The following is a 23,592-nucleotide window of genomic DNA, read 5'->3' on the forward strand; positions in this document are numbered from 1 at the left end:
GGTGGAAGTCAATCTCACGCCACAGCCCTTGTATACCGGTGTAGTATTTTTCTAGTGATCCACCTCCTTGTCGCATCCGTGTTACCCTACGCCGGAGTTCATAAACCTATGAAGTATCGATACCATCGAAATAAGTAGTAGCAATAGAGTCCCAAACTTGTTTGGCCGTTGGGAAGCGGATGAAGTTTGAGACCAGAGACGGGTTCATGGAGTTAATCAACCATCCTTTCACTATGGCATTTTCAATGCACCACCTGCGAAATCCCGGATCTGTTTCAGATGGTAGAGGAAAATCACCGTTAATATATATCAGTTTATCCATGGCGGAGATGTACATCTCAGCCATCTGGGACCATAGGCCATAGTTGGATCCATCCAACTTAATGCTGATCGGCACAGTAGGAGAATTGGTGGTCTGGGCTTTGGTCAAAGCCTTTGTCATTCTGGTCGTGAGGTTGTCAAGAATGGAATCAGTGGAATCAGTGGAGGGGGAGTCAGCCATGGATTCTGAGTGGTTGGTGTCCCGTTCTCTGTCAGATTATAGGAAACCCAGAGCCGAAATGTTTTGATACCATGTCAAACATGAAATTTTCTAGTAAAATTTTTCCATATATTTCCATTGAACTATTTATAGAATATATAGATACAAAAAGGAATATTTTTAGGGCCTATTCTTAGCCCATACAATATATTCGACTAGATTCACGGTTGACCCTTAAACTAAGGGATTTGATACAATTAGGTTCCTATTTTCTTGTGATTCTAATCACTCACGCCTACAGTGTACCCAGACCTTCCTCTGATCCGCATGGATTTGACTAATCGGCTCAACTCTCTATAACCCTCATATGGTATGGTGTAGCCCATGGAACCAGAGCATGCTAAAGCCATCTCTTCACTATACATGTGAAATGAAAAGGTATCAATTGAGTACTACCTAATTAGTTTTTCCTACTTTTGATGGTAGAATGGTCCAAATCAAACTTATATAGATGGGATGTCCCAGCTGTTGATTAGCATGGAAATTTTGATAAAATTGATGGATGGGATTGTCTAACAATATGTTAGATTGAATATCTACGTACATCACCAGATGTTCTCCGAACATCTTAAAATACCCTCACCGTGGTAGGAAGAACTTCTATATCCAACAGTTGTTTTGGACCCCATTCCAATGACCCATCGTGATGGTTATGCTTATTTTCCATCCAACCTGTTCATACCGTCACACAGACCTAGACGAAGGGAAACACAAATATCAGCTTGATCTAAAACTTTTGTGGCCACCAAGAAGTTTTTAATGGTGGGGTGTTCAATCTCCATCATTTCTTGTGGTGTGGTCCACTTGAGTTTTGAATCTGCTTCAATTTTGGGCTCATACCCTAAAATGAGCTGGCGAAATAGATGGATGGCATTGATGCAAAATACATATATCACAGTAGACCCCACAACGCTGCCACCAGACAATAGACTTCTAACAACAAGGATCACACCAATACAAAGTATAAGCTAGGAAAGAGCCCCAAACATCACAGGCAGTCTCGGGTCCATTAACCACCTGCCATGCATTATAAGAAATATTGCAGAACCAAAACTAGCGTGCAGGTCACACTCATCACCTCATGGAGTTTTCAATTAAACTAGTGGTCAAAATAGCTTACAATGGACGGCAATGAGCAACCCTACTCAAAATATTAATTTTTGCTAGCACAGGCTTGGCCCATGCTTCATGACAGATTTCTAGCCAGACGGAGGATGATTGTTATGGACGCTATTCAGAGACCTGTACCCCACATCACTTCCTCTTCCTCCCTAAAACCCAGATCTGAAAAGGCACCCTATATCCACGAAGGGACAACACCCCAAGCTCATCAGCAGATCTGTAGAGAAGCTATGTGTGTTGTGCCACCAGGTCCCAACACAAGGTCGTATGCTGAAGCTCTTCTTCCGCCCAAACCTCCAACGTCGACTGATTCCATTATTGTTCCTAAATGGATAACGGACCAGGGGAGGGCACACTTATCTTATGCTCTGGTTGGAGAAGTGCCAGGCCCAAATGATGCCACCAAGAACCTATACGACGTTATTCAATCATCTACATTCAGCAAGACTCAGGTGGAGATATTCCGAATCTCAGCAACTGGTTACCTTTTTAAATTCTAGTCCAGGGAAAGTGTCATTGCTTTCTCCAGGGATAAGATCCTTCCACCAAAAAAAGGGCCTGCAAAATGCCAAATCTTGGGGCCCTGCTATGATGCTCCCGGGAAGAGGCTCCTGGATTCGCATAGAAGGCATCCCCATTCATGCTTAGAGCGAACACACCATTGGCAGCATTGCTGAATGAATGGGCTCTATCATTGAACTAGATCGAAAACAGATGGAAGACCCAAACCATTGGTTCGTCAGGGCAAAAATCATTCCCCACCAAGATGCCCATGTCCTCAAAATGAGCAATCTGTTGGTCGATGGGAGATCATTCCCCATTCATGCCTATTTTGAACTATGTGGTCAGTCAAGAAAATCGAGAGCTACAAGGAAAGCTCCTTGCGCCAACGCTAAAGAAACCACACAAAGTTCAATATTGAAAAATATTCTGGTAAAAATAATTTTGAATTGTGGAAGGTCAAGACGACAGGCGTCCTAAAAAATAGGCATCAGGGGAACCCGCAACCTGCTTAACAAAATGACCCACAGACAACATAGAGTGCTGATGAAATGCAAATCATTGGGATATGGCCCACAAGACCCAGTTGGGCGTGACATTATTTCATTTAAGGATCACCAAACTCTTGAGATGCTGATACAGCCCCGATCTCTGGCGCAGACAGACTCCCAGCAATGTAGAATAGGGGACCTACAGCTAACTATTGCTCCGCCTGGAAAAACAGCCCTCCCTAACAGAGAAGCCCCACGTCCACAAACAGCAACCTGCAGGACAGAGTTCAGAGCATTGTCCAAACGACTCAACTATATCCATCTACCCCATGGATCCAACCTACACCTGATGAATGGGTGGCATGGGATAGATGGCTTTCACGTGTGAAAGATCTATTCAAGGAAAGTCCCGTGAGGCCACTAATGAATTCTTCTCCAGCCACAATGCAGTCCCTTGCAAAATGCTATGTGGTTAACCAAGACATCTCCTCAGTAAGGACTTAGGGTAAGGAACTGGTGAATCCTTACGACGACTCAGATAAGAATGATATTGCAATCAACGAATCATAAAGAGTAGAGAATAATGTAGCAGAAGGTCAGGGCATCAAGCAATAGAGAAACAAACAGGCAAAAAAGCTAATGAGACATTGAATCTTTGGGTGGACATTCAAGGCAAAACTGGCACTATGGAAGTAACTAACTCAGGATTGAGCAATGGATCGCAAAATGAAGAACCTGACAAGATGGAGAAAAAGAAAAGGAAAAACCTGCCTAAACTGAACTTCATCAATAGAAAAAGTCAGAGACTGAAGAGCAAACAAAGAAGGGCTGAGATTAGAGGCTGGTTAACTGATGACTAACATCTTATCTTGGAATGCGAGGGGGGTAGGCAATGCTTAAACTACCCGGTTTTTGAAAAGTCTAATCAAAAAATACAACAATGTGATTCTCTTGTTGCAGGAACCAATGATCAGGGAGTCGAGGAGAGGAGCAGTGGCTGCCAAACGAGGTTTCACCAACCAGATTGCTGATGGAATAGTGGACAATAAATTTTGGATCTTGGGTAAGAGTCACATTCAATTTTAGACCATCCGGGCTACTAGACAATGCATTACAATCAGATTCAATTCTGAGAGTCTTCCCCATCCAATCACCATCACAATAGTCTACGCTAGTTGTTCCAGAGAGCAGAGAAAACCTCTTTAGGATGAGCTAAGAGGAATTTACAGATCTACAAGGGGCCCATGGTTGGTAAGCGGAGACTTCAACACCACAATCACCCCAGACGACCGATTTGGAGGCCCTCTACAGATGACAGGAGCTATGACAGACCTTCAGGATGTGATTAATCATACGGACCTGATTGATGCAGGGTACTCAGGCACTCCATTCACCTGGTGCAATAACAAAGCGGGCAGAAGTCGAAGATAGGCCATATTAGACATAATGTTTATCAATGCAGATTGGATGACAACTCTCCCAAGTTTCAAGGTCGACCATCTTACGAGATCCCACTCCGATCACTCTCGAAATCTGCTTAACTTTCAGGACGAGTCAACAAAATTCCCCCACCCCTTCAGAGTCCAAAGAATGTGGACTATTCATGATGAATTCATGAAGGTGATTGAAGACAGCTGGAACAACGACATTACCGCTACTCCAATGTACAAGTTCTATATCAAATTGAAAATCTTGAAGACAAAACTGAAAAAATGGAACAAGGAGGTCTTTGGAGACATCAACAAAAACATACAAAAGGCAGAGGAAGAGGTGACCAAAGCTGAGTTTAATCTCCTAAACTCCCAATCAGATGAAGATATTCACATGCTGAACCAAGCTCAGGCCAAGCTGACAAAAGCTCAACTTCAAGAGGAAATATTTTAGAAGCAAAAATCCAAGATCACATGGCTAGTAGAAGGAGATAGGAACACAAGATTCTTCCATGACACAGTCCTAGATAAGCAGAGGAGATTGTCTATTAAAAAATTAAAGAGGATATTGGGTGAGACTATAGAGAAGATTGAAGAAATTGGTGAAGATGCGGCCTAGTATTTCCAAGACCTCTTTTCTTCAGAAGGCAGTAACTCAACTGACCAAATCCTCAACTGCATCCCGAGATTGGTGACAGATCAGATGAACGTGGGACTCATGAGATACCTGACGCTGGAAGAAGTCAAGGAAGCAGCAAATTCCATTCCGATTGATAGTGCACCAGGGCCTGATGGATTCAGAGGAGCCTTCTTCTCCTCATGCTGGGAAGTGATTGGTAAAGACCTTTTTGAGGCTATTAAAGAGTTCCTCCAAGGAGGTTCGATCCCTAGAGCATTCCAATGTACCCAAATCTGCCTCATCCCGAAGAAGAAGAACCCGGAGTACATCATTGACTTCAGGCCGATCAGCTTATGCAACTGTATAATTAATGAAGGTTTTCTCCAAGATTTTGGCAACAAGGCTGACCCACATTCTCCCTACTCTTATATCCAAAGAACAAGGAGCCTTTGTTAAAGAAAGATCAATAGTGGAAAACATATCCATAGCCAGAGAGATGGCCCACAAAATCGATTGAAAAGTTTTTGGAGGCAACTTGATTATCAAACTAGACATGAAAAAGGCTTATGACCGCCTTGAATGGAATTTCATCACTCAGGTGCTCCAGAAATTTGGGTTTAACCACCAATGGATTGCTCAGCTGTAGCGTTGTTGGAAAGATGTCTAGTTTTCAACTCTTATTAATGGCAGAAGTTTTGGCTTTTTTTAAAGCCAGTAGAGGTATAAGACAGGGAGACCCGCTTTCTCCATCCATCTTCATCCTAGCAGCAAAAGTATTCAGCAGGGACGTTTCCAATCTATTCTCTTCTGGAAGCTGTCAACCATTCAATCTCCCTCAAAACTACCTCAGAATTTCACACCTATTTTTTGCTGATGATGTTATTCTCTTTTTTAATGGCAGGCTATCTAATGTGCGTATACTCCTCAGATTAATCTGTGAGTATGTACCATTGGACGGCCAGATCAATAAACTGGATTGAAAAGCCAGAACAAGGAAACTGATGGCCTGTCTAAACTAACCGCACATTCAGGAGGGTGAAGCTACTCCATCTTGAATCCAACTGCAAAGATGGCTGCTCACAATCATGGCCTGAATCCAGTTGCATACAGCATGCACCTTCTCAATCTAGTCGAGTACCCATCATTATCCTATATGAACACACTGAAAAATAAGTGTAAGGACAAGCAATGCCCTGTCTCCTTCTCTTGGAAACGTATATGCCCAATCACCACCGTATGAATTTTATCATTTAGGAACAATTCAATCAACACTAAGAATCTTGAGATAAGATGGTATAGTGATGCAGGGTTGAACATGCACCTTTTCCACCCTAGTCGGTTTAATCTTTTGGGAACAGTCCGCTTAACTCTAAGAATATTGAGAAAATATGGTATATCCCCTGCAACAATTGATGCCATCCAAATGTTTTCCCTGCTTTGGATGACAAGTGGTCCAAATCAAACTTTGATGGGGCCGTTTGATTAGTGTTGGAAATTAAAGTTTGATGGTTGGAATTGTCTAATAGATATTGACCGTTAAAATATGTTGGATTGAATTTTGCACCATCATATCTACCCCAAAAATCTTAAAATACCCTCACCATGGTAGGAAGTTAAAAAGAATTTCTTAATCACCACCGAATGCTACAGAATCCACACCACTCAAAATGTCAACCATAAATTTCAATATTACATCAACGATCACACCAATCTAGAGCATGAGCAATGAATATAAGACAGACAGTTTGGGCTGCCCACATAGAAAAGAAAAACTCCTAGGCAGCCTATCGTAAGCACTTTATAGTTAAAACTTGTGATGAAGCGAGCTCCACCCCATATTAAGATTTTCTAATGGAGCCCAACCCAACTTTGTCCAGCGGGACCAGACCTCGGATGATGAGAGGCAGATTGGATGCCTCCTAAAAAATCTGGTTCCCTTGACTGTCACTGCCTTCATGGGCCAGCCCATCTGTTGGGCCGTTGCCTTCTCGCGTAATGTGAACAAATTGAAAAATGGATGGTTGGAGATGATATAATACATAAACCACGTTGAACCCCACAAACTTTACCTGGTACTCTAAGGGCCTGTTTGGCCGGTTGGATTGATCCGATACCTGTGCCAGAGATGTGGGCCCGCGTTCATTTCAAGAAAACACCGCGCGTTGCAAATTCCGAGAGAATCTCTACAACATATCCTATCAATCAATCAATCAATCAATCAATCAAGTACACTCCATACCACAAGTACAAGAAACCCATCCCTTTCCCTTTCTCAAAGTCAACTCTCTCTCTCTCCACCCATCTCTTTTTCACACAAATTTCAACCCAACCCATACTTTCCCATTCCCATCCCTTACAACAAGTATGGCCCACTTTCCCACTTTCCCACTCTCTCATCTCCCATCCCAACCATTCATTCATCATCTACCTCTATTAAAATTGAAGATAATGAGCATAGGAATCCAAGGGACCAAGGAGGAGTGTAATAGGTGGGTGATCCACTGTTGATTTATCTAATGACCCACTTGTGATGGGATCCAATTTAATGTATGTGTTATAATCATATGAGGGGCCCATAGTGGCGGGGTCCTTCCACTACACCGTGTCTCTCTGTCTCTCTATTTTTTTTCCTAGTGGCCCACCTTGAAGAATGGATTAGATCCACACCATGGACGGTGGAAATCCCACCATGATGTGTTATCCATACCATCCTTCCCATACGAACCTGGATAAAGTAAAAAACACAAGTATCAATTTGATCTAAGCGGTGGGCCACGCTGATGTGGACCTACTATAAATTATTTATTATATCCATACTGTCCAACCATCTGTAGAGGCAAGACAAATACCAGCTTCATCCAAAGCTGTGGTGGGCCACACATGTGGACCCACCTTGAATTTTGATTATCCACCCACACGTCCAGACGTCCAAGGCTGGACGCTGGAAACCTCCCTTTTAAATCAATATTATTTATTAATATAATATTATATTATATTATGAGGAGCTTTGAGTAGCCACTATGATGTATATGTTACATCCAAACCGTCCATTCATGTGGAGCCTAGTATATTAGTTGGGCTCCTTTCATCCAGGCCGTCCAACGTCCCTGGTCTTGGACGTCACTAACACACTTCACACACACACACACACACACACACACACACACACACACACACACACACACACACACGTATATATACATATAATGCATATAATACACACACACACACACACACACACACACACACTATATAATATAATATATTATATATTATATAAATGATATGGTAGGCCACTCCTACGTGGACCCACCTAAACCTATGGTGGGGCCCACTAGAATTTAACGGTGGAAATCTTTATCACTACTATCATTTGTGGTATGGTCCAGATGATCTTTTAATCTGATTTATTGTCTGGATAACACTCTAAAACGATCTCTATAGACGGATGAATGGTGCGGCCCACTTGTTGTATTTCAGAGGCCCATTGAGAGGTATTTGGGGCCCATGGGTTAAGGCCCATTTGACTCGGCCCATTCGATTTGGCCCATTGTGATATATTCGGCCCATTTGACTTGGCCCGTTTGATTCGGCCCATTGACTCGACCCATTTGTATCGGCCCATTTGATCAACCCAATTGACTTGGCCCATTTGATTCGGCCCATTGACTCGGCCCATTTATATCGGCCCATTTGATCGACCCAATTGACTCGGCCCATTTGATTCAGCCCATTTGATTCGGCCCATTGACTCGGCCCATTGAATCGGCCCATTTGATTCGGCCCATTGATTCGGCCCATTTGATTCGGCCCAAGTAGTGCAGCCCACTTGTTGTATTTGAGAGGCCCATTGAGAGGTATTTGGAGCCCATGGGTTAAGGCCCATGTGATTCGGCCCATGTGATTCAGCCCATTTGATTTGGCCCATTTGATTCAGTCCATTTGATTTGGCCCATTTGTATCAGCCCATTTGATCGGTCCATTTGATTCGGCCCTTGTGATTCGGCCCATTGAATTGACCCATTTGATTCGGCCCATTGGATTCGGTCTATTTGATTTGGCCCATTTGAATCGGCCCATTTGAATGCGATTGAGGCCCATGATGATGTATATTAGGCCCTTGTGTGAGGCCGCGGGCCCACTGTATGTTTGACCCTTTGTGGGCCACTCCTTGGGAGCAATGTTGGTTAAATGACCACATTGATGGGCAATGATGGTTGAATGTCCACATTGTGACCTTCCCTTAGGCCTTGTTAGGCTCATCCTCATCATTCTCTAGTGGGTTAACCCAAACGATTGGGCCCTATTGATATTGCTTGATCCATTATCGGTCGTCCATCTATGGGTCCCACCTTGTGTGCAAGGCCGATCATATAGGCCGATTGTCGTGGCCGATTGCGGATTTCGATTATTGGGGTCGAGGCCGATTCCAATTGCCGATTATCTGAGGCCCATTATAACCATGTGAGACCCATTTTGATTATATAAGGCCCATCGTGACCATGTGAGGCCCATTGTGATTACCTGAGGCCCATTATAACCATGTGGGGCCCATTGTGATTGTACGAAGCCCATCGTGACCATGTAAGGCGCATTATGATGGTATGAGGCCTATTGTGTATGTATAAGGCCCATTATGATGTGTGAGGAGTATTGTGTTGTGATTATATGATGCTTATTGTGAATCTATGAGGTCCATTGTGATGAGAGAGGCCCATTATGATTGTATGAGACCTGTCATGACTAGATGAGGCCTATTACGAAGTGAGAGGCCCATGGTGATTGTGTGAGATCAATCATTATTATGCTCGGTAATCATGTATAGCATCATGATACATGCCCATACGCATCATTTGCATGTTTGTTATGAGATGTGATTGACCATTGCATATGTCATTGGGCAGGTTGTTATGAGACTCCCTGATAGGCGGAAGTTATCTCACATGAGCACATGGTATGCGCAGGATTGATGCATGGCTGGATTGTATGAGTCATGCATCTTACATTGTGTGCTGTGATTACTATACGCCCTAGCGACATCAGGGCCGTAGCCTCCACAGGCATATCGTGGATGGCCAGATGGAACACCGAAAATATGTTATTAGCATCGGGCTGCCATAGATGGCCCTGGGTAAAAATCTCTAAACCCTCTTGGTACCAGAGGACGCCCCAACGTCGAGACCGAGTGGATATATATGAGCGCATGAGGGTCATATACCAGTAGGTTGCGTCTCCCACTGTGTCATAGTCGGTTGGGAGGGGGTGTGGCCTTACCCGCCTGAGGGAGTAGGTATAGCTAGGCTGAGTCTGACCAGCTCGTGAATGGGTCTGCTATCGACGAGCCGGGCCGATATTGGTAGGTGGATAGTGACGTCTCTTCCACTTACCCAGTTGTGCGCTTGATGGGGCGGCAAGCTGGTGTAGAGTATACTAAACCTCGGTGATGATCCCAGAGATGTACAGTACTAATATGTGGACTTATTGAGCAGGAGTTGCATACTCATTTATTCATTCATTCACTATCCACTCAGGCTGGTGGTGCATAACTATTTGTTACGTGTACATTCACAATGACCAAGATTTCGGTTGGGGCGCACGACTAACCTGAGATCAAGAGTTCACCACATTGAGTCTGACTATCCAAATTTAGGTATGAGACTGGTTTGGATAGAAGTCCCTTGTGATGGACTCCATAGCCTGCGATACTATGTACTATCATCCCGATTTCACACTCCAGCATGGTCATTTCATTTGCACCAAATATTACATTGCATCCACAGTACTTAGCATTTTGGGTTACTATGTTTCTATATTTATATGACCTAGATAAGGCCGATAGTATTCGTAGTTCATTCGCATTGCATATTATATTGCATCCTCAATATCCGATATCTAGTTCATTATGTTTCCACATTACATAACCGATTTACATTACTTTTTCAATATATGACATTGGCTTGCTATGTCTCTTCATCGCATATCCTGGATGAGGTTGGTGATATTTTATGGAGTTGTCCGTATTTCCGCTTACTCTAATATCGTATGATTCATGCCAGAATTCGATATTATATGATTAAAGCATTGTATTGCATACTTGACACCTACCTTGCGTACACACTTATACCACTTTCTAAGCTTTCTATAAGCTTATGCACGATAGATGCGTGCAGGTGGTGTTAGGTTGCAGCAGCGTCGAGCTTGGAGCATGCAGTGGTCTTCTGGAGCTTTGATTTTTGACACATGTATTTTTCCTTTCAGCATTGTATTCAAATGATTATATTAGTGGATATGTGATGATGATGTTGCCTTTGTGATTTGGGTAAACTTGTGGTTATGCTTCTTATGAGACAAATGTATGTTGGAAAATCCTCCTTGTACGATCTCAGGATCGGAATCTGGCGTCTGCACGCCGAGAGCCGAGAATGGAGTACTATGGAGGCTGTCTGCACCGGATTGGAGAAATCTTGCTTATTACTGCCTAGTCAGGCTAGCCCATCGGCCGAGTTGTTTCCTTCTCTCAGAATATAGCTAAAATAAAATTGACCTCTGCGCTTCAGCTTGTCCATTCTAGTAGCCCAGTATTTCCAGCTCCAGGCCTGGTCGGATCTCCCATTAATAAGCTCCACCATAAACTTGAAATCAGATTCCACCTCTACCATGGAGAGGCCCAGATTTAGACAATGGGATAAACCATCTCATACCGCTCTAAACTCAACTCCATTGTTTGTACCCACTCCATATCTGACCAAGAATGCGAACAGTAAGTTCCTCTTCTACTCCCTACAAATACCTCCTCTCGGTAGCCCTGGGTTCCCTCTAGCCGACCCGTCGACATTTAACTTGGACCATCCTACCATTGGCTACATGCACTTCACTAATTCAGTCTTCATCCTCTGAGTTGGCGGGGATACTACCCCAGAGCCTTGAAGATGAGATTTGAGACCAAAGAAGGGCAGGAAAGCGAAGGCATACCTTTACATAAGGCCTTGAACTACCAATTAATCTTGGAAATAGCTCGTAGGGTTGGAGGGGTCCATTGCGATGTATATATGAAATCTGCTCCGTCCATCCGTTTTACCACCTCATTTAAGGGGTTGAGACCAAAATTGAAGTATATCCAGATATCATGTGGGCCCCAAATCAGAGATTTGTGGGCTGATCTGTCTGTTGGGCCACTTCCACAAGGATCCAATGGCTGAAATTTGATGTATACTGTTAATTTATGGCCCTCAGGTCATATATAAAGTTTCGAGCCAAACGGATGGTGGGAACCCTGTGATCTTGCATTCAGGACAATTTTTAGGCCCCCTGGACTTCAATTGCTTGATTTTCTTGGATCTATAGCATGTAAATTCTTCGATCTCGGTCCCTTGGGGTACGTCCCTTGCCTTGGTGAATTGTGAGCATTAAATCTAATCTTTTAGCACTCTTTTAAGTCCAAGCTCATAAATTCACCTTGTAACCAAAAACATAATTAAAATAAGACGTTAAGCATTATCATGTTCGTAAAACCATGTGATAACTAGGGTCTAATATGCAATATTTAACCCTCAACAAGTGATCCAGTGATTCATTATCTATTAGAAAGAATGAAAGCTTTCCACCGGGAGAGTCGATTGACCATGCAAGGATGACAAGAACTCTACCACATTGTGGATGTGCTAGTGTGCGGATTCCCAATTACGCAAGAAACTTCTAAAAAATCGAAGGTGGGTTGCGTCCGATCTTCTTGCTGCGTAAATCAAGATACGCATAGGGGATCTTGCAATGTGAGTAGCCTATAAAAAGGGCTCTCCACCCCACCATCTAAAGGACATAATGGGAGGAGAGAGAGAGAGAGAGAGAGAGAGAGAGAGAGAGAGAGAGAGAGAGAGAGAGAGAGATTTCATTGGATTCTTTGAATTGGAAGGGAATGTGGATGTGTTCTTTTAATGGGGTTTTCTAATATCACCAGTGAAATCCTGCCATTGAATGGGACGGTTCCGGTATCATAAGGTATGAGTTATATCCAAACCGTCCATCTACTTGATGAGCGCGCTGAAAAGCTTAAGCCGAAAAATAAGATAGATCCCTTTTAATCCGAAAAATGATGTTCAATTTCTCATTTTCTTTCTCATATCTCGATCAAAGTCAAATTGCATTCCAACTCCACACATTCCTAACTTGTTTCATGCATCAATTTATATTTTATATTCTTTTTCTTATACCACTTTAATTAGATCGGACCCTAAATTCATGAAGCAAAGCTAGTTTGCATTTTATTTTATTTAAGTCTTTATTATTATTTCGCATATTAAGTGCCTAGTCTAGATAATTTGACTCTAACAAGTTAGGGTAGGATCCTTCTTATTTTACCCACTTGGTCCCCTTAAGGGACCATGTGAAGTATGGCTATTTACGAAATAACATGACATTATTATATCCCCCTAAAAGGTTGCGAGCCCTATCAAATAGAGGCCACATGTCATACGGGTAGAAGATGATGCTTAACTCCATCTTCTATCATTGTGACCTTTATCCAAAGCCTATGGTCATAGATCAATTGCAGGAGTCACTTAAGTTGAAAATTTTGTGATTCCTCTACCCTCACGTGATTCTACAGCTTCTAGCCGACCATAGATTTGATAGCTTGATTAGCTAGTGACAATTCCAAATTTTGAACCATATTCCTTACCACATCCTACCCTCTTTAAGGAATTAGAAAATCAAGAAAATGAGAAAGCAACCTAATCAAACCAATAACACCCCACACTTCCAAAGTGGTAATATTAAGCACGCGAGCATCCACCACCTGACCAACAGGATCGAGCCCATGGGTAGTGTTCACATGGGTGATGCCTCCGGTGATCATAGAAGATTTCACGTAAATATTACAATAAGGCCCAACTGAGTTGCCAAGGCCTTGCTTGCACGACCCACCCAGTCTTCGAAAGGTACTCCAATGATAGTAACTTCAATTAACATAATAGTTTATTGAAAAAAAAAAAAAAGTACAAAAATGTAAATTTTATATTAAGTAGGTAGTCTAATATAAAATTCGCTTTTAAAAAAAAATAAATTATAATTTGCTTATTACAGTCTCCCAAGGGGCCCTTTTTTGGTATCAGGTTTCTTTCTATGATTCCAAAGTGGTCTAATGATGAGCACCGAGTAACCGATTGAATAAGCTTGTTCTATTAAGTGAAGAACCGGCTGAGACAATATGCAATAGAATAAGCTTATTGTACAAGGGATTTAGAGAGGAACCGTCCTGGCATAATTAGCATTGGATTGGTGTGCAGATAATACAAAGGCATTGTATGATTTAAATTTCTTGAAAATAGAACTTACTAGTACTGATCACCATACAGATATTACAAGTGTATGGATTAAGGATCGTTATAACAAATGTATAGATACATAATCTTCTTCAAATGAAGGCTGATGGCTAGACTTGTGTTTCCTGATCAATTCCCATCTTCAACCAATGTGAAAAGACACGGTCTACCAAGACTAGACGTCTAATTTTTTCATTGGTTGTTGACCGAGGGCTAGACTTGTGTTTCGTAGTCGCTCTCCCGTCTCATCCAATGAAAAATGAAAAAAAACGTACGAGTCTACTGAGAAAACCAATGCGTTAACTCACCTTACACAACCATACAAATGGTCTTCATTCAATGTGGGAGTTCAAGTCTACGGATAGAAGTGATGGCTTATCTTGTCCAAACACTGGCAAAAGCTATGCCCCATCTCCTGCGCCTTTGAAAAGTAAGTTGGTGATAAAGAATCCATTACCCATCTCCACTTCATGAATTTATACTGATCCACCCCTCCCTTAACCTGATTTTCTTAGGTTGGTGTAGCCCCTCCAACCTAACCATGAGCCATGCATCTGTTCACATAACACATGGAATGATGATGTATCAATTGATTGCCATCCAAATTGTTTTCACTACTTTGAATGGTAAAATGGTCTAAACCAAACCTTAATGAGATGTCCCAGCTGTTGATTAGTATGGAAAATTGGAGGAAATTGATGATGCTTAAAATGTGTTAAATCGAATATCTACTCCATCATCTGCCCCAAACATCTCAAAATACCTCACAATGGTAGGAAGAAGTTCTAGATCCACCGATCGCTTTGGATCTTGCGCCACTTCAAAGGTCAATCTGAAAGTTCAATATGACGGCAAGGGAAGCAGTACCCTGGTGACCCTGCCACTAAGGCGCTGTGGGGCCATTGTCATGTATGTATTTTATATTAATGCCATCCATCTGTTTTGCCAGCCATCTTCATATTGGATCCACAATTTTCATCCGCTGAGTGCTCCAATGGAAAAGAATTTTCTCATTTAATGTTGGCTGTTGGCTAGACTCGTATTTCCTAATTGCTCCCCATATTCATGAATGTGGAAAGAAGTGCAAGTCTACTGAGAAAAGCAATGCGCTATCTACTCTGATCATTAAAATTAAAGTATAGGGACAAAAGGGATGCCATGTATCCTCCGCTGTGAGTGCATGTTATTCACGCACATGCACACCGTCTGTACACAGCAGTGCGGGTTGGTTTCAGGCAGTCTGGCTTACAGAATTTATACACACCTCGTCTATAGACAGCAGTGTGGGTTGGCTTCAGGCAGCCCGGCTTCCAAAATTTCAGGGATGTGAAGGCTTTGTTTTGGTCCACTAGGAGGGATGGTTGAAATGAGTAGGCTATGGGCTATTTTGTTTTGTTTTAATTTGTTTATGCTAATTTGGAGTTATGCAATATGTGTGGCCTGGTGTTTTCATAGAGCCACCCAAATATTGAACATAAATGTCCAACATGCTTCTTTGGCATCTTTACTCTAATCTAATAAGAGTTTTTGAAGTAAGAGCTAATATGATAAGATGTTTTTGTTCTAGATCTTGTTTTAAATAAGCTTTTGTTTAGTATTTTTCTTTTTCAAAAAAAAGAAAAAGAAAGAAAAAAAAGAAGAAAAAAACCTCTTATTTGAAATAAACATGTTTAGTAGAACATTTAAATAAGAACTTTTTTGTAGCGGTAGATGTCATTTTGAAAGACTATGACAACACTCCATTATAAAAGCAATCCAGGTGGTTGTTTTGGTGGACCTCACTATAGATGAACCATATCCCAAATGACGAAACAATGAATGGCTGCAATCTTCGTGTTTAAAGACATTTGAGCCATCTATTATGGTGGATATTGGATGTGGATCGTACATCATATGGAGCCCACCTTTGATGTGGACCATCCTTCGTGTAAGCTAAACCTTCAAAGTGAGTCATCCATTATGCGAGGTCTGTCTTGGATGCAGACCATTCATCATTAAGGGCTGAGCTTTAATTGATGTGGACCATCAAGTATGTAGAGCCCACCTTGATGTAGGTCATCTATCATGTGGGGCCCACTATCAATACTAATTGTCCTTTATATGGGGCCCCTCAATGTTCACTATCTATCACCCATCACATGGAGTTCACATTTGATTTGTACTTCATGATGCCCCTACCTTGGAAGTGGATTGTCCATGATGTGGGGCCTACTTTTGATATCTACCATCCATCTTATGGGACACGCCATCTATGCGGATCATCCATCATGTTGGGCCACTTTGGATATGGGTCGTCTATCATGCGAGACCTTGAATGTGGACCGTCCATTAGGTAGGGTCCACTTGTTGTGGATTGTCCATCATGAGGGGTCACACATTGATGTGGGCTATTCATCATATGAAGCCCACTATGTGGACCATTCGTTGTGTGGGGCCCCACCTTCAATATGGGTCGTTCATCATGTCAGCCCACCTTTGATGTCAATTGTCCATCGTGTTGGCCCACGTTCAATGTCCATCATCCATCAAGTGGGGCCAAGCAAAATCAATATTTTGAATAGGCCTGAGCCAACATTCAATGAGAAAACCAATTATCCCTTAGTTGAAGAAGATCATGGATCCATACACTTGTAATATCTGTATGGTGATCAGTACTAGTAAGTTCTATTTTCAAGAAATTTAAATCATACAATGCCTTTGTATTATCTGCACACCAATCCAATGCTAATTATGCCAGGACGGTTCCTCTCTAAATCCCTTGTACAATAAGCTTATTCTATTGCATATTGTCTCAGCCGGTTCTTCACTTAATAGAACAAGCTTATTCAATCGGTTACTCGGTGCTCATCATTAGACCACTTTGGAATCATAGAAAGAAACCTGATACCAAAAAAGGGCCCCTTGGGAGACTGTAATAAGCAAATTATAATTTATTTTTTTTTAAAAGCGAATTTTATATTAGACTACCTACTTAATATAAAATTTACATTTTTGTACTTTTTTTTTTTTTTCAATAAACTATTATGTTAATTGAAGTTACTATCATTGGAGTACCTTTCGAAGACTGGGTGGGTCGTGCAAGCAAGGCCTTGGCAACTCAGTTGGGCCTTATTGTAATATTTACGTGAAATCTTCTATGATCACCGGAGGCATCACCCATGTGAACACTACCCATGGGCTCGATCCTGTTGGTCAGGTGGTGGATGCTCGCGTGCTTAATATTACCACTTTGGAAGTGTGGGGTGTTATTGGTTTGATTAGGTTGCTTTCTCATTTTCTTGATTTTCTAATTCCTTAAAGAGGGTAGGATGTGGTAAGGAATATGGTTCAAAATTTGGAATTGTCACTAGCTAATCAAGCTATCAAATCTATGGTCGGCTAGAAGCTGTAGAATCACGTGAGGGTAGAGGAATCACAAAATTTTCAACTTAAGTGACTCCTGCAATTGATCTATGACCATAGGCTTTGGATAAAGGTCACAATGATAGAAGATGGAGTTAAGCATCATCTTCTACCCGTATGACATGTGGCCTCTATTTGATAGGGCTCGCAACCTTTTAGGGGGATATAATAATGTCATGTTATTTCGTAAATAGCCATACTTCACATGGTCCCTTAAGGGGACCAAGTGGGTAAAATAAGAAGGATCCTACCCTAACTTGTTAGAGTCAAAGTATATAGACTAGGCTATTAATATGCGAAATAATATGCAAGACTTAATTAAAATAAATTGCAAACTAGCTTTGCTTCATGTATTTAGGGTCCGATCTAATTAAAGTGGTATAAGAAAAAGAATATAAAATATAAATTGATGCATGAAACAAGTTAGGAATGTGTGGAGTTGGAATGCAATTTGACTTTGATCGAGATATGAGAAAGAAAATGAGAAATTGAACATCATTTTTCGGATTAAAAGGGATCTATCTTATTTTTCGGCTTAAGCTTTTCAGCGCGCTCATCAAGTAGATGGACGGTTTGGATATAACTCATGGTATGACGAAATCCGTTGGCCCCACGGAACTCCCCGTGTTTGAGACTTTTGGGACCTCTTTTAGTATTTTTTTTTAAATATATATATATATAAAGAAAACGGACCACAAAAATCATCCAATCATTTCTTATTACTATACTCCACAATTCATCAATTGTCCAGAATCCACTCTATATATTTGTCTCCTCACTTTGGCTTTCATTCATTCGCAGACTCGATCCTTAATGGAGCTTCCTCCAATGTTCGTATGGGCAATTTTGTCATTTCTACTTGTCTCTTCCATTCACGTTCCATGCTTGTTCGGATCTGCCGCTCACTTCTCCAACGAAACGGATCGCGTTGCTTTGCTCAAGTTCAAACATCTCATAACCGACGATCCTCTCCATTCCTTGAGCTCCTGGAACGACACTCTCCACTTCTGCCACTGGCAAGGTGTCACGTGCGGTGGTCGCCGCCATCCTCAAAGGGTCATCGCCTTGCAGCTCACAGACCAGAACTTGGTGAGCCCTATATCTCCTTACATAGCAAACCTCACCTTCCTCAGGAAAATCGATCTCTCAGAGAACGGCTTCCATGGGACTATTCCTGAAGAGATGGGCCGTTTGTTCCGCTTGCAGTATCTCATGCTGACTAATAACACATTCACCGGAGAAATTCCAGCAAATCTGACCCTCTGTTCGAAACTCAAAGCCCTTGATCTCTATGGGAACCTGCTCGTAGGAAAAATCCCAGTCGAGCTTGGCTCTCTATCTTATCTCACCAAATTGGGCCTTGGTCTAAACAATCTTACAGGAAGTATCCCACCTTCACTTGGAAACCTTTCATCTCTCACTTTCCTTTTTCTCTCGATAAATAATCTGGAGGGCAGTATCCCAGATGACCTTTCTAAATTGGCAAGCTTAGAAGGGTTTCTTATTAGAGAAAATGAACTGTCAGGTACGATTCCTCCTTCACTATACAATCTGTCGTCTATTAACGCTTTGGGTGTGGTAGATAACAGATTGCATGGAAATCTTCCACCTAACATAGGCCTCACTCTTCCTAATCTCCAAAACCTCTATGCTGTAGAAAACCAATTCACAGGACCCATACCAGTTTCATTATCCAATGCTTCAGGACTCACACTCATTTCACTTATCAATAATAGTTTTAGCGGATCCGTCCCTATGAATTTTGGAAGCCTGAAGGGTCTCTCCAAGTTACTTTTGTACGGCAATGAACTTGGAATTGGGAAAGCACGTGACTTGAGTTTTCTTGATTCTTTGACCAATTGCACTAGCTTACATTGGCTGGACTTGAGCAGAAATCGTCTCAGCGGTGTGTTGCCTGACTCCATAGCTAATCTTTCCACCCAGTTGAGAAAACTAATTTTAGGAGATAACAGTATATTTGGAAGCATCCCATTTGGGATTCAGAATCTTGTAGGCTTACAGGCACTGTCGATGGGGCGTAACTTTCTAACAGGTACTATTCCCATCGGTGTTGGGAAGCTTAACAAGTTGGAGGAACTTTACTTGGGTAGAAATCAATTATCTGGGCAAATTCCGTCTTCCTTGGGAAACATCTCCAAATTGTCGGTACTCAGTTTAGTTGGAAACAATCTAATGGGTAGAATCCCTTCGAGCCTTGGAAACTGTGCATACATGCAATTCATGTACCTCGACAATAATTACTTTAACAGTAGCTTACCCAAACAAGTTTTCAGCATTATATCTCTGATTGAAGTCCAAGTTCAAAACAATTTTTTAACTGATATGCCATATGAAGCCGGTGACTTGAAAGCTCTTGGAACATTAGCTGTTTCTAATAATAAATTGTCGGGAAAAATTCCAAGCTGGCTAGGCAATTGTCTCAGCCTAGAGTATCTCTGGTTGGATGGGAACTTCTTTCAAGGATCAATTCCTCCAGCATTTAGTACTCTAAGAGGCCTTCAGATTCTGGATCTTTCACGCAACAACTTGTCTGGGGAGATTCCAAAATACCTGGAGAAGCTTGCTTTACAGAATCTAAATTTATCCTTCAACGATTTCGTGGGTGAATTGCCGAAACAAGGGGTCTTTGGAAATGCCAGTCGAGTTTCAGTGCTCGGAAATAGTAAGCTTTGTGGGGGTATTCATGAATTACAATATCCTCCATGCTCTAGCCAAGCTTCCAAGAAAAGGGGGATCTCTCTTGCTTCAAAAGTCAAATTCTCAGTAATTGGTGTTGTCCTGTGTCTTATTTCATTATCATGTTTCTTTACCATTCTTTATTGGGTAAGAAAGTCGAGAAAGAAGCCTTCTCCTTTGCCTTCTGCAGAGGATCCTTTAGTGCAAGTGTCTTATGCAGAGCTCTTTAAAGCAACAGATGGGTTCTCTTCTGCCAATTTGATCGGGGCCGGCAGTTTTGGTGCTGTATATAAAGGGATTCTAGATCGTGTTGGGACTATGGCAGCAGTGAAAGTCTTCAACCTTCAACAACAAGGAGCTCTGCGGAGCTTCATGGCCGAATGTGATGCCTTGAGAAACATTAGGCATCGGAATCTTATTAAGATTTTAACTTGTTGCTCGAGCATTGATTTTAAGGGCAATGATTTTAAAGCTCTAGTTTACGAGTACATGCCTAATGGAAGTCTAGAGAAGTGGTTGCACGGAGATGGTCATGACCAGCTGGGAAGGAAATTGAAGTTTACTCAAAGGCTAAACATAGCCATAGATGTGGCTTTTGCACTGGATTATCTACATAATGACTGCGAAACGTCAATCATTCATCGAGATTTAAAGCCGAGCAACATTCTTCTTGATGATGACATGACTGCTCATGTGGGCGATTTTGGGCTGGCTAGGTTCTTATCTGAGGTTGCTCAAACTAGCTCAGTTGGAATGAAGGGATCTATTGGATACATCGCTCCAGGTAACAATCTTATCTATTTCTTCACACACACACACACACACACACACACACACACACACACACACACACACACACACACACACACACACACACACACACACCTGAATCGAAGTTGAGTTGGGTTTTGGATCGAGTCGAGTATAACCGGATTGAGTTTCGAGTCGAGTTGGGTAAAACTCTAGTTTTTAAGTATTTCTAAACCTAATGGAACTTCTCACTGTATAGGTATGGTATTTTTATAATGGGTCCCAGCTGTTGATCGGTTTAGGTTTTTATATGCTCCACATATGACTGTAGCCTGTTCTTTAGGTGGGCTCTAGCAAGTATGTTGCCTTGGCCTAATCGTTATTCCCACCCTTGATTTTTACCGGGGCGCACTTGAGTTGCAAAATAGAGTTACTTTTTTTCTCCCAATCCTTCATCTAATCTAAATGAAAGGTCTATGTGACCTGGGTTACATATTGCATCACTGGGAATGAAGTTTGCTAAGCTACAAGCACTTATGGGAGCCTATTACACACCGTGCATGTGTAAAAGTTGTACATGAGTGCTATCTAATCCATGGGTTGGGCCCAGTAAAATACTTGACCTAGACCAGATTCCCGATTTGACCCGATCGAGCCTAAATCAAAACAAAGGTCCAATGACCTGATAGATCGCCAAACTCAATTTTATCTGGATCCACGTCCTAAAAATAATGACCTCAGATTTAAAGGACTCACATGCAACAAGACTCAAAACTCGACGGCATCAAAATCTAATTCATTTTAAAGATCTACATGTACCAAGCAGTAAGGTCCCTTGCACCCCACATGAATCACACCATAGTAAAGTATACATATTTATTTTTTGATAAAATCTTTAGATAAGATATGTATTACATATGGATCACACCATAATAAGGTAAAAAGAATTCTTTTCTGACAATGTGCTTTAGTTAAAAATGAGTTACATAAAAATCATAACAGTAAGTCATATGTTCACATGATGAGAGAAGTGTTGAGTTCTTTCATTTGAGTAGTACACTTTTGTTAAATGTAGAACATTTTTGCAAGAACTTATGAGTTCATAGCACACTATTGATGTTAGAATTTTGAATACTTAGACCAATTACTTGTTTAAATAGAATATTCCCTTTCTCGTCTATCTCCAAATTCAACCTTTGATATTATTTATATTTAAATGGTCACTTACATTTCAATATGACTGACATGTATAAATTATAGAGTATGCGATGGGCAGTAAAGCATCTACACAAGGAGATGTTTACAGCTATGGAATCCTTCTATTGGAGATGATCACCGGAAAGGGGCCAACTGATGATATGTTTAAGGACAATCTAAGCCTTCATCATTTTGCTAAGTTGGCTTTGCCTGAACAAGTAATGGAGATTGTTGATCCACAATTGCTCATGGAAGAAGCTGAAGTTATTCAACACAATGAAAATCATCTGGGTAGAAGAAATAGAATGCATGATTGCTTGCTTTCAATGGTCAAAATTGGTGTTTTGTGCTCTGCGGAATCTCCAAGAGAACGAATGTGGATGAAAGATGTTGTTGCAGAAATGCATGCAATCAAGGACCTGTATCTAGTGTCGGGATTCACTGAGACAAACAAGTTAGGTTACAAATATTAGATGAATGTTCTTCTTACCTTAGTCATCACCCGAGCTTGACTTAGCGTCTGCCCAACTTTTCTTAGCCATACAACTTGCACTTGCCCAAGCTCTCTCTCTCTCTCTCTCTCTCTCTCTCTCTCTCTCTCTCTCTCTCTATATATATATATATATATATATATATATATATATAGCTTTGGCAGAAGAGTGTGTTTGTATTGGCGGTGATTGTATGAAAAGGTGTATTTCTTTTTCCTTGTTTTATCTTGTATTGGACAATGGGAGATTGATATTTCAATCTTAAGGAACTAGTTTAGTTGTTGGAGTACCAACTCCCAACTTGATATTAGTCTAATTAAGCATTCATCCAATGAGTCCCATTATGGATTTGGCACCAAATAAAAAAAATTGCCACACACACCAAAAAAAAATAAAAACTTGATTGATCCACTGATTACATTCAACTGATGTTCTTTTGCCTGATAAATGTGAATCCTTGCTCCGTTTTCAGATAAATAAAGGTGGTGTGCAAATGGATGCTACAAGGCAACTAACAATTTATCATATTCATGAAGAAAATATTAGTTGGTTAGATGGTTGGATTGCATGATCAAGACAAATATCAGTTATAATACCCAACTAATGGAGGACCGGAATGGCGTAATGGCCTTGATCTCATCTTGTATGCCATGTGTTGGTACCGGAGGCACCGGATGAGCTCCTTTCATTAATGGTTGGTGCCCATGTTTCATTCACACAGCTTGCAGTTCATGAACACATTAAAAAATAATAAGAAGAAGCAATTATGTGAAAAAAAAAAGGTTATATAGTATTGGAAAATGATTCCGATGTGCTCTGTTAGCAGACGTAGTCTTTATTATTATTATTATTATTATTATTATTATTATTATAGTATAAACATGGCATTGAAGATTAAATTAAAGTGTAAAAATTGTGAACCATAATTCGAGCTGACCATGTACCGAAAATTATTTTGATTTGATTATATAGATGGTTGATTGTTGGACAATGAGTCCACCGAATGTTAGATGATCTAAATACCTGAAATCCGT

At 41.2% G+C, this 23,592-nt stretch overlaps 1 protein-coding gene across 1 annotated transcript; it reads left to right on the top strand.

The window, feature by feature from the left end:
- Positions 1-5,773: 5,773 nt before the first annotated feature.
- On the top strand, positions 5,774-22,540 carry LOC131253731 (probable LRR receptor-like serine/threonine-protein kinase At3g47570). Its single transcript, XM_058254868.1, has 3 exons — positions 5,774-5,938; positions 18,225-20,904; positions 22,131-22,540. The coding sequence occupies exons 1-3, from the start codon at positions 5,774-5,776 to the stop codon at positions 22,538-22,540; spliced, it is 3,255 nt and encodes a 1,084-aa protein (XP_058110851.1).
- The last annotated feature ends 1,052 nt before the right edge of the window (positions 22,541-23,592 follow it).

This window comes from Magnolia sinica, chromosome 8 (genome assembly GCF_029962835.1).
Source record: "Magnolia sinica isolate HGM2019 chromosome 8, MsV1, whole genome shotgun sequence".
Classification (NCBI taxonomy): Eukaryota; Viridiplantae; Streptophyta; class Magnoliopsida; order Magnoliales; family Magnoliaceae; genus Magnolia; species Magnolia sinica.

Bases quoted from the DNA above. Each gene is read 5' to 3' on its own strand.
- LOC131253731 (XM_058254868.1), top strand. From the start codon at position 5,774: ATGGCTGCTCACAATCATGGCCTGAATCCAGTTGCATACAGCATGCAC. The intron at 5,939-18,224 runs GTATGAATTTTA...ATTCATTCGCAG, and splicing joins GTATATGCCCAATCACCACC to ACTCGATCCTTAATGGAGCT. The intron at 20,905-22,130 runs GTAACAATCTTA...TATAAATTATAG, and splicing joins TATTGGATACATCGCTCCAG to AGTATGCGATGGGCAGTAAA.